The following is a 12,641-nucleotide window of genomic DNA, read 5'->3' on the forward strand; positions in this document are numbered from 1 at the left end:
CTCTATGTCACTGTTAAGGAAATACAAATCAAAACCATAATGAGATATCACCTCACATCTGTTAGGATGGTCATTATAAAAAAAATCAGAAAACAACAAATCCTAGTGAGAATGTGGAGAAACTAGGACCCTCGTGCACTGTTGGTGGGAATGTAAAATGGTGCAGCCACTAAGGAAAACTGTACGGAGGTTCCTCAAAAAATTAAGAATAGAATTTACTATAGATCCAGCAATTCCACTTCTGCATATTTATCCAAAAGAACTGAATGAGATATTTATACTACCATGTCTATTACAGCATTATCCACAACAGCCAAGAAGCGGAAACAATCTAAATGTCCACAGACAGATGAATGGATAAAGAAATTGTGGTATATACGTATAATGGAGTATTATTGTAGCCTTAAAAAAGGAAAACCTGCCATATGCTACAACATGGATGAAACTTACAGATATTACGCTAAGTGAAACAGCCAGTCACAAAAGAACAAATACTGCATGATTCCACTAAAGCAGTCAAACTCATATAAGCAGAAAGTAAAATGATGACTGCCAGGGCTGGGAGGAGGGGAAAATGAGTTTTTGTTCAATGGACATAGAGTTTTAGTCATGCAAGATAAAAAAGTTCTACAGATCTACTGTATGTATAATAATGTACATACAATTAACAATAGTATTGTACACTTAAAGTTTATTAAGAGGACAGATTTCCTGCTCTGTTTTTTTACAATTGAAATTATATCATCTATACATATCTTTAAATATCTCTAAGTAAAAAGAAGTCAAGATGCAGAGGACTGCATGTAGTACGCCAACACTGTGTGTGTGTGTGTGTGTGTGTGTGTGTTCTATATAAATATATAGTTAGCTAGGCTTAGAGTATATTTTGCAAAGATACAGAAAGCTTAAGAGTGGTTGCTTCCAAGGAAGAAAACTGGATGCCTGGGGCAGATAATGAAGGAGGGCAATTTTGTAACTTTTGAATTTGTACCAATTAAATTTAAATATTACCAATCAAAAAATATAAAACAAAATAATTTATAAAAATATAAGAAATATAAGGTACTCATGACACATATCAAAAGAATTACCTAGGTTACAAGTGATAAACTGGAATGGAGAATGAAGTATTTACAAGGTGGAATTTGAGCTGGGCCCTGAGGAATGGGAAGTGTTTGTGTAGGCAGAGGAGAGAAGTAAGGACAGACCAGGTGTGTAGGTACAAGTTGAAGCGGGGAGGGAAGGAGAGTAGGAGAGAAGAAGTAAACATGGAGAAGCAGGGTAATGAAAGGCAAATCAAGTGCCAGGCAGTGAGATGGTTTCAGGGTAGCGTAGAATGTAGGTAAGAGAGAAAAGAATGAAATATAGTTTAGTAGATGACGCAGGGGAAGGTGGGATTAATGTGGCAGGCAGTAGGGAGCCACTGTAGGCTCTTGAGCAGGGAAGTCCTATTAGGAAAGCAGGATTCCAAGGAGATCAATGGACACAACAGACAAAATGAACTAAAAGACAGACAACTATTAGAAGGCTGATGCAGCAATCTAGTGGGTGCCCATTACAATCATCTGGGAAGCTTTAAAAATATGTACTGAGGCCTGAGTCTCAGGCAGATTCTGATTTCATTGGTTTGAGGTGGAGCCTGAACATTCAAAGCTCCCCAAGTGATTTAAAGAGCAGCAGGGGTTGAGAAGAAGTGTAATAATCCAGGCACAAAGGGATGAAGGCTAAGGTTCAGGTACTGGCAGGAGGTTGGGGATAGGATAAAAGCACATCTAGAAGACATTTCCAAGGAAGAACCGATGTGGTGACAGACTGGAGACAGAGTGAAAAGATATATAGTCTGTTGGATTTCTGCATTCATTCAACAAGTATTTATTAAGTCACTCCCAAGTACCAGGTACCATTCTAAGCTCTAAGGATTTAGTAATGAACAAGACAGACAAGTCCCAGTTCTTAACAAACTTGCAGTCCAGTGGGCACAGACAATAGGCGGGAATCCCAGGAACGGACTGCGCAACAGGGCGGCTGGAAAGCACGACTCCATGCTGCGGGGCTGCTCGTTTGCAGAAAGCGGTCAGGGAAGACCGCTCTGGGCCAGTGACACTTGAGCTGATGCTTGAATGAGGAGGAGCCAGGCTTGCAGAGGTCTCTGAAGACAATGTTCGAACTAGGAAAAACAGTAAGCATGTGGGAACAAAGCTTGGTGTGTTCAAGGCGCAGAAATGCTGGCTGGCTGGAGAGGAGTGAAAGCTATGAGACAAAGTCAGAGATAAGTGGGCACAGACGAAGCAGAGCCTCGTAGGCCATGACAGATTTCATTCTCAGTGACTTGGAAGGCCCTTGGAGGAAATTAAGCAGAGCAATTTACATTGTAAATGATCTGATTTACATTTTTAAACAACTACTTTGGCCGCAGTGTGAGAACGGACTGCAGGTGGCAGGAATGGAAGCAAGAAAACTAGCTGGAAGGACAGATTAGAACATGCTAAGTTTGGGTAAACTGTGAGGCATCCAAGCAGAAATATCCCAGGACAACTAGAAATGTGGGAAATAGGTGAGGATCTAGGTTGCACCTACTGACTTGGGAGACACTTCCAGAAGGACTGAAGAAGTGCAGGTTAGATGACACTACAGGACAATAACTTTACCCAAAAAGGAGATTAATAACAACATGGAAGAAAAGTCTCTAGTGGTGGGCTGCAGGGCTCTAGAGTTGGTCTTGTCTCACTGAACATCTTTATCTGTGAATGGGATAAAGAAATGGCAGGATCATGAAAGATGTAAAAAAGCAGGGAATAATGATACATTGGAATCTAAAACTCAAAAAAGATCTCAACTGCTGGAAGATGAGCTAAAGTTAACAAGACAAAGTTTAACACATATAGATAGATAGCAGGTGTGTGTATGAATATGTGTATGTATTATGTAATATATATTCCTTCATACTTAAAAAAATTAAAATCAAGTACAAGACCTAGAAATCTGGCAGTTCACTTAAAAGAGACCTGGAGCGTTTACTGACCACATACTTTACGAGGCTGAAGTGTACTGTCATTGTGAAAAAGCTGATATAAAATCAGAGTATGGTGACATTATTACAAAACTACAAAAATTGTTCTTCTGGGGAAGAATGCATCAGTAGTGAAAATAAACTGCACTGATCAGGAATATTTCTAGAATACTACTTTCTGATCGGACTATTGAGTAGGTGGCTGAAGCAGAGGAGAAGAGATACGTGATTTGAGGAATAAGTAAAACCACATATATTCAACACATTGCTCAGTTCAAGCACACTCAAGCTTTCCCCAAATATCATGTAATCTAACTTGAAGAAACAAAGTGTATTTCCCCTGGTTGAGAGAAAACTTAAGTCTTTAAACACGAAGGTCTTCAAAGAATTCACAGAATTAAAGAGACTTGTCCAAAACTAGACAAAGAGAGGTAGAGCTGGGATTTGAACACAGGTCAGTATTGACTCGAGAATGGTAAAAAAAAGTCTATCTTTATGTAAATGTATGAAAATATAGATTTTTTTTTTTCCTCTGAGTTAAGCAGTTTCACTTATTAAGTCCATCTGAAAAGGTTCAATCAGAAAATTCCAAGTTTTGAAGCGCCTGGGTGGCTCAGCCGTTGGGCGTCTGCCTTCGGCTCAGGTCATGATCCCAGGGTCCTGGGATCGAGTCCCGTATCGGGCTCCCTGCTCGGCGGGAAGCCTGCTTCTCCCTCTCCCACTCCCCCTGCTTGTGTTCCCTCTCTTGCTGTGTCTCTGTCAAATACATAAATAAAATCTTAAAAAAAAAAAAGAAAGAAAATTCCAAGTTTTATCCAAGAAATTCAGGTGTCTTATTTAACCGCACAACTTTAGGAAGACGTGCAACTCCTAGTACATACTGTGTGCTCTGTAAATATTTGTTCAGTGAATTAGCCAGTCCCTTTGCCTGTGTTGTGCATTGGTCCACTAACTGATATAAAACACATATACATTCAAACAAGAGAGAAACATTTCCCTGCAAGTCTTTTTTCCTTATCCCATTCCATATAACCACGTCTTTTAATTGTCTTTTTCCCCCTGGCAGCTCCATTTCCCTCCCCGCCCCTTCCCTTTGTCCCACAGGGAAAGAACCTCTCACTCCCACCTGGCTTCTCGGCCACCAGCCAAGATGAGTCTTCCTGCTTCTCCTCACTGCTCATTTTGACTGACAGCTTCACAAACTAGGACAGCCGATCGTGAGGACAGTAAAAACAGATCAGATAGTTTAGGAAGAGTGAGAAACAGAATTCTGACTCAACGAGGAAACCACATCCACAATATCTTTACTCTTCCTTCACCAAAATTTTGTTTTCCTATTTTTCCCTCTTCATTATGAGAAGACTATAGGAGGATAATGGTAGAAAAATGAATAAATTGTGTTTAAATAAAAAAAACCACAACAAATTTCTCAGTACTATAAAAGGTTCTGAGAAGTTCTAAGACCAAAAATTATGACCCCTAAAATCTAGGCAGAGTTATCGGCAGGAAACAAGGTCTTTTTCAATAGGGTTAAATTCTAACATAGCCGCAGAGTATTGTCAACATGCCAAGAAGAAAATCACGTTAAAATTAATTGTTTGAGTCCTTTTGTTTCTCGCATCGATTCTCCATCTCTATATACCATACTGGCAAAGTCAGCACCAGAGACTCCACACCCAGCTACCCACAGATTATCTAGTAACCTGATCCTGCAAATACACAGGATAAGAATGGAGAAGAGAAAAATCCCTTTACCTTAAAAAGAGATCTTTCAAATTCAGTAATATCTCATACAATGCTCACCATTTCATTTATGCTCACAGAACCTTATTCTTAGGTTCCAAAATGAATAGTTTCAGGGTCAAATGGTTATAGCACTTCCACGAATGCGGAGAATACACATTTCAAATACAAAATAGTACCGGTGCAAAGGTCACATGGAGAAAGAAATGAATCTTTCCCAACTGATCTCTGTTCACTTCAGAGATCACCCCCCAAATGGTGGCGGGCGGGGGGGGGGGGGAGAAAAAAGTTCTTAAAGGTGGATGTTTTGTATGTAGGCAAATATAGAACATGAGATTTTGCAAAGGTAAAAAAGTTTCTAGAAGCACATGAAGGCCAGTGATTAGCTCATAACCCATTTAAAGGCATGTGTAAAGTTTACCTGAAAATGGATGGTTCTGCTTTTCCATTGGTGAATTTACCAGGTATTAAACTTACATTTAAAAGGTGTTATGGTAGAAGAAACAGAGGCGCAAACAAAGCCAGAGAGGTTGGGCTGATCTGGTAACTTGCTACCCATCAAAAGCCAGTTAGGAATTGCCATAGTAGAGAATGGTACTTTCTAGACTGCAGCTCTATACCTAGCTTGTGCTGAATTTCAGGTTCTGCTTCTAGATGGAAAGGAAAAAAACACACACACACACACAAAGATTTCCAGACCTTGGGTGTTTAAAGGGCCCTTCACACAGTAAATCAACCTACTCCTGTCTTGTTTTCTCCTCAGCCAGACTGAAATAATACAGCACTAGCAGAGGTGTGAATTACCCCCATTCATCTTAATGGAGTGTTAACTTCAAAGGCTTGTTTTAACCATTTAAATGCTAAGCTCACGAGTAAACATTCTGTTAAAAAAAGGTACAATTTAAACATTCACCCTCAACATCTGAAAGTAATTCATATTCTCAGCACTTTGTCTTTTAATTTAGCAAACAAGTCTCCAAGTGTTAGAAAAGTATATATTTTGTGCTTTACTTAGTTTTATTTTAAATAGTTCTTACCTAATAAATTATGAACATTAAGCCCATAAAGGAAGGGCCATATTTCCCAGGAAAAATGCAGCAGAGAACTTGAACAAGGTTTTTGGTAATCCTGGTAAAGGCGGCACTGCTCTTACCTGCCATTTTATTAGCTTCCTCCAAACTCTTGGGGAAGCTGTGACTCCAAACAGGCAACTAGATAAGGCAGAATATTAAAGTGAAATAATAATAATAGTAATAATAAAAAACTCTTCCACAAATATTTTTCTCTTGATATTAACTAAGTTTTGTGCAGGGTTTCAACGGGTTACTTGTCCCTTTGCCAAACCTCTCATGATCCTATCCCATGAGCAGGTGACAAATATATTAACTGATGCCCAGCTGTCATCACACTTAACATTTGCCCCAGGGGGCATCCTTGCATCTGTTGCAGATTTAGGGTTATTTTGGTATTACTGGAATTAGATTTATGTAAGCAGCTGAACACCTATTTGTATTTGGATCTATAATTTCATAAACAGAAAAAGAGAGTACAAGAATGAGCTTATCAGATTGATGGGCTCTGGCTGACCTGAAGCCACATGGGAAGCCACGCCTGGCTGTGCCCCTGGGACCAGGCTAAGTGCCCATTTTCAGAAAGATATCAGTAGAAGAGTACAGCGGGGGCAGAACTGTGGGAAAACACGACAAAGAGTGCACATGGGGCCACTTCCCCTGTGAATGAATGCTAGAGAAAGATTCTAAACATATAAGCTGTGCAAGATGGAAGATGAGGAAATTCCACGTCCCTGATTAAAAGCAAATTTATTTTACTGGTCCAGATGAAGAGATGGGAAAAAGGGGATAACTATCTCATCTATTAAAAGAGGCTGTCTTGGTCTGCACCAATTTATACAAGGTCATTTAATCCTCTCAACAGAACCCTGTATAATTGGTATTAACTCCATTTAATACGTATGTGAAAGCGGAGGCTTAGAGAGGTTAAGTACTTTGCCTAAACTCACGAGATTTGAATCTAAGTCTTTCTAACCCCCAAACTTGGACTTTTTCCATTATACTATGCTTATCCCCAGTTGCCAAAGAAATATCTTAACTCAAAAGAGAAGCTCAGTTGTCAATTTTTCAGCCCATTTCCTAAGTGGGAAGCAAGGGGGCACCTGCAAAAGTGTGTATTTCCATACATGCAAATTGTACTTTGCATGCAATTCCCTACTTTACGTGTGCACAAGGGTAGAATTACATTTTTACTGATACACCCTGGCTTTGGTAGGCTGCTAACAAGGTGTCCTTTACATAGAACACTCATGGGGAGGAGAGATCTAGCTTCTGGTTTCCAACCAGAAATAAGCCACATCAATAGGAAACAATGATTTATAACCTCCACAGAAAATATGATATAAATCACTATTTGTCTGTTTGCCAAGTAGAAAGTCACATGTTGTAGTGACAAATGAGAAAGTTCAGAGAACTTCCAAATCCACAGCCAATCATCACAGCTCTATCTCATAATGAACAACAGGAAAATCACAAAAGTTTCTTAGAGAAGATTCAGAGGCAGGGCAAAATACCAAATGAAATAATCCCACAGTTTTGTTATTGGTGATTAATGTTGACAACATTAACCCACAGCGAACATTCAATTTTGTATATAAGCTCAATACGCTGATTTCTTAAAAAACAAATGAAAGATTGACCCAGTATATTTAATAACATTAAAAACTTCTGCTCTGCCATAAACACTGTTGAGAGAATGAAAAGGCAAGCCACAGACTGGAGAGAGTCTTTGCAAAACACATTATCTGATAAAGGGCTGGTATCTAAAATACACAAAGAATGCATAAAACTCAACAATGAGAAAACAATCCAATTTAAAAAATGGATGGAAGATCTGAACCTCACCAAAGAAAATATACAGATGGCAAATAAGCCTATGAAAAGATGCTCAACATCATATGTCATTAGGGAAATGCAAATTGAAACAACAATGAGATACAACTATACACCCATTAGAATGGCAAAAATCCAAACCACTTACAACACCAAATGTGGGTGAGGATAAGGAACAACAGGAACTCTCATTCACTGCTGTCAGGAATGTAATATATTACAGCCAGTTTGGAAGGCAATTTGGCAGTTTCTTATAAGACTAAATCTTACCATATGATGCAGCAATTGTGCTCTTTGGTATTAACCCAAATAAGCTGAAACTTATATTCACGCAAAAACCTGCACACAAATGTTGATAGCAGCTTTATTCTTAACTCTGAAAGCAACCAAGAGGTCCTTCAACAGGTGAATGAAAAAATAAACTGGCACATCCATAACAATGGAGTATTATTCAATGATAATAAGAAATGAGCTATATGAAAATACATGGATGAAACTTAACTACATTTTGTTAAGTGAAAGAAGCCAGCCTCGAAGGTTAGATAATATATAATTCCAACTATATAACATTCTAGGAAAGGCTCACAGGGAAAGGCTCACAGTTTTTATGAAGGCAGTCAAGAGATCAGTGGTTGCCAATGCTTGCATCAATAGTGAACTCTAAGATAAACTATGTACTGCAGTTAATAAGACTGTATCAATATTGGCTCATCAAGTGTAACAAATGCACCACACTCACGCAAGATGTCAATAATATGGGAAACTATGGGTGTGCTGGCAGTGAGGGGATATAGAAGAACTCTGCATATTCTCAATATTTCTGTAAACATTAAATCGACCTGAAAAAACAAAATCTATTAATTTTTAAAAAATAAACCACAAAGATTGACCTAATATATCGAAGAACATTTTGAATTTATTTTAATTAAAACTGTTATAAACCCACTTTCCCCTACCTACTCCCACTTTGTTCTGCTTTTGTTAATAATGTTTACAAAAATGTTTACCCATATAAAAAGGATTTATCCAAGATGCCTTCCAGAATTACTCCTTTTTGCATATAGAGGTAAATTATTCTTCATAAGTAGGAACATATTTCTTTCATTTATTAATCCAATTAAAAATGATTAGTGCTAAACTAAAATTCCCAACCAAAATTCCAAAGATGAGCAAAACAAAAGCCTGTGGAAATAAAATGATAAAGAACAATTAGAGTATTTTAAACCTCCACCTTCTCCAATAAAGTATGTTATAGTTCAAAATACATTAACTTTCTTAATGTAGATAAAATAGTCAATTATAAAATGACAAGTTATTTCTTAAAACAGAATTCTTAAAAAAAAAAAAAAAAAAAGCTAACCTACCCCAAGCTTTTTCCATGAGAGAAAATCCTCTCTGCTAAGTTTAAGATAAAACAGTCCTGGGAATATAAAAATCAAACACGTTGATGTACTGGAACCTTTGAGCAGGGGAAAAAAAAAAAAAAGGGTATTGCCAGATTCAGATGTGAGGTTGGATGACAATTTTATCCATTTTGTTATATGGGATTTTTTGAAACAGAAAACTTACCAACTATACCAAATACATTCTTAATGTCAGGAACATATAATGCAAGTAAAACAATGATAATATTGACTGCTAGAGTGATCAAAGAATGGCGAATCCATGAGAATGGAAAGTTGGAGAAAAACATCATCATTAAAGCTTTCCTTGCCTGTATAACAGAGAAAGAAACAGATTTAAGCAAAGAAAAAGTGTCAAAGCCAAAATACTTGCTTAGGGAAACACAGGTACAATACGGTAACCATGACATTCTTGTCCCCTACACCAATTAGATTTTTAAAATATAGCATAAACTATTATTATAAAGTGTTTATGACACATAAACTAAGAATTATACCTTTCTGTGTGAGCTTCATAAAAATTATTTTGCTTTAATTCTTGAAGAAACATTCGCACTCAATTTCTCTAGGTTGCATACTTTTCAAAATGACCAACAATAACACTGTGTAATGAGATCTCAGAGAATCGTTTTCATTAAATTCACACACAGAACAAAAGGTTAAAATAGAAAAAGATGTCATGCTATGGGAAAGAAACATCATTTACTATTTTATTTTACATTATGTTTCATAGCATGTAAATATAAAAACTAGTTCATGACACTTCCTACTTCATACGCTGCCAGCCCCCCACCCCCTGCCAAGGCACGCCTGGCAGAGCAGTTCACACAAGGAGTGGGCCAAAGATCTTCAAGGTCCAGTTCTTAGGGAGCTCACTGTTTAGGGGTTCAAGACATTCATGCAGAACCATTCATACCTAAAGCCTCTGTTTCCATTTTCTCAGAAATTCTTAAGATTCTTACATATGGCAACTAAATGCAGAATGAAGATCTGATCTGCCCCTTAATTATAATTCTAGAGCAAAAAAATATTTTGACTAGGATTAAATTAGAATGTCTATGTGAAAACAAATCTACAATAAACCAGAAGGAGCTTATTTTTGCTGACTTGACTTTTGCCTCTTCATGCACATTCTTTTTGAAAACAGAATACAGAATTAAAGAGGGGGAAAAACCCAAAAATTTAGAAGAACCATAGTCTCTAAATTGGAAACAATGCTGTGGGAGAGAATAAATCTAAACTAAATCTCAAAAAGCACAAATTAGCTTAGTGGTTCATCGTTCTTTCTGTGCTTTCATGGGGCCATATGCAAGTATGAGGTCTTTGATCAATTACTTGACAAATGAGTAAGATATACAAGACTAGATGTGATTCAAACACTCTAGTCTGCAAAACATTAGTGTTGCCATATTAGGGAGCTGCTACATTAAGCAACAAGCCCTTTAAGAATACTTACAGGGAAGTGGATTAGAGGGACTGTCAAAAGCACAGCAAATAGTATGCATAACTTCACAGTCATGAGAACAGCATCATGGGGCAAGTATGTGCTATAACCTTGCAGTAATTCTGATGCCACTTTGTCTGTCAATTAAAAAAATAATAATAACCACATTATAAACTACTAAGATGTCAATAACAGCAAAATTATTTTTCTTGCACAAATAGATCTTAACAAATTTTGGATTCCCAGACCAAATTCATCTCTGGCCTTTTTCTTATCCTATGAAACACAGAGATATTAGTTAAATAACTTCTTGAAAATTACAATCTTAAAATAAAAAGTATTTATATATATATAAAAGAAAATAACAATCTTTTCTTTTAGTTAAACTAGAAACCAGCACAGGCAGAACCTCTAAAATTATGACAATGAATATATATATATATATAAATATCTCTTTACAACTTTTCCATAATCTGAAGGTTTTGAACATTTATGTTTGTTTTGTAAGGTGCTTTCACATGTATTACTGAAAGTGTATCAGGTGTTTCCTTCTGATAACAATTAAGACAGGTAGCTAGGCTAAGAAATATTAACTGACTTGCTTAAGATCACACCACAAAAAGGGGAAGAGCTTCGCAGAGCTATACACCCCAATTTTTTTGGTGCCAAAACCAATACCTTTTCCTCAATACCGCAATGTTTTCTAGAATCTTACACTTTGGTGCATGTTGCCTGCTTCATCAACATTTCATCTGTAGATTCCTCTTTCCTAAGAAAATGCAGTGGTAGGGAAATGGCTTACTCGGCAAGCCAGTGTGGTAGTCAAGGGCAGAATGTGCACACACTGACCAGGCTTTGCTCCGCGCTGTTCTTCCAGTTTCACAATGTCTTCTGCACCCCCAGTCAGACAGGGGCATGAAGAGTGAGTGCCATATCCTGCCTTGCAGGCAAAGATCAGTTTGTACTTAAAATGGAATGGTGCTTTTTAAATTTGAGAGTAATATGTATTGGAAAAGACGCTTTGGAGGAAATAAAAAAACAAGGATCTTAAAATAAAAAGGAGCAATAAGACGCACACACCCATATAACAGAAAGTGGATAAACACAGATACACACGTAAGTGGCAGTAGTCGTGCTAAAGGAAGAGCTACGGTGATTCTGAATAGGGAAAGGTAACTGTGACTTTGGGATGAGCAAGCAGAAAATCCAGGGAGGCTTGGGAAGAGTCATCATGGTCTAGAGAATAGCAGCAAGGTAGAGGGCCCTGAATTCTGGCACTACACAGACTAATGTTCAAATTCCTCTACTTATTAGCACCTTAACTTCTCTGATTCTCTCTGTTCTTACATCTGCAAATGGGGACGATAATATTTTGACCTGTGGATTACTGAGAGCATTAGTTAACGTATGTGTGGGGAAAGAGATTTTCTCTCCGAGCAAGAAGGGCACAGGCAGAAGCCCTAATGTAGCAACGAGAATATGCATCTAAGAAAATGAGTACCCGGCGGTGCTACCATGGCTGAAAGAGGGTGTGCTACAGAGCAAAGACGGCAGTGGGTGATATGGCCAGAAAATGCATTTACAACCCAGGAGCAGGGCTCTTCATAGGTAAACCCTATGAAGTGGGCCACAGAGACGCAATGACTTTTGAAGATTCGTGTATTATGATCTGAACTAAGCAGGAAGAAAAAGATACCCATAACAGGAGGTTACTGTCATAATCACTGAGAGGTAATGAGAAACTGAACTAGACCAGTGATAATGGAAATGGGAGAGAAACTAATTGTCTAACATATCAAAGAACTACTTTACATGATGTGAGACTAGTAGACTAAGAGATTAAGAAGAGCCAGGAAAGCTGGGTATTATTTCCAAACCTGAGATATTTGTGAGCCTTTGAAAAAATATGGCAAACTATTTTATTTCCACTTTCTGAATCATGAAAATGAGCTATTAACACTTAGTGCTTAACAATTTTGCACTTTTAGGGGCGCCTGTGTGGCTCAGTCGTTAAGCGTCTGCCTTCGGCTCAGTTCTGGATCCCAGGGTCCTGGAATCAAGCCCCGCATCTGGCTCCCTGCTCCTCGGGAAGCCTGCTTCTCCTCTCCCACTCCCCCTGCTTGTGTTCCCTCTCTCGC

General features: G+C 38.0%; 1 protein-coding gene across 4 annotated transcripts in view; it reads right to left on the minus strand.

Annotated features, from left to right (window-relative positions):
• Window positions 1–8,063: 8,063 nt before the first annotated feature.
• The window catches only part of SLC38A6 (solute carrier family 38 member 6), a 62,712-nt gene continuing 58,134 nt past the window's right edge, over window positions 8,064–12,641 (minus strand). For 3 of the 4 annotated variants that reach the window (XM_028113935.2, XM_028114067.2, XM_028114138.2), the window contains exons 13-16: window positions 10,516–10,640; window positions 9,226–9,370; window positions 9,021–9,115; window positions 8,065–8,838 (exon numbers count right to left, since the gene is read on the minus strand). In XM_028113935.2, the coding sequence (XP_027969736.1) occupies window positions 8,758–8,838; window positions 9,021–9,115; window positions 9,226–9,370; window positions 10,516–10,640 (446 nt within the window). In that variant the 3' untranslated portion in view covers window positions 8,065–8,757. Of the gene's footprint in view, window positions 8,839–9,020; window positions 9,116–9,225; window positions 9,371–10,515; window positions 10,641–12,641 lie in introns of all 4 variants that reach the window. The other variant, XM_028114008.2, reaches the window with a different exon arrangement.

Source organism: Eumetopias jubatus, unplaced genomic scaffold (assembly GCF_037043125.1).
Source record: "Eumetopias jubatus isolate StellerSeaLion01/CBP00866 unplaced genomic scaffold, mEumJub1_p1.0 scaffold_7, whole genome shotgun sequence".
Taxonomy (NCBI): Eukaryota; Metazoa; Chordata; class Mammalia; order Carnivora; family Otariidae; genus Eumetopias; species Eumetopias jubatus.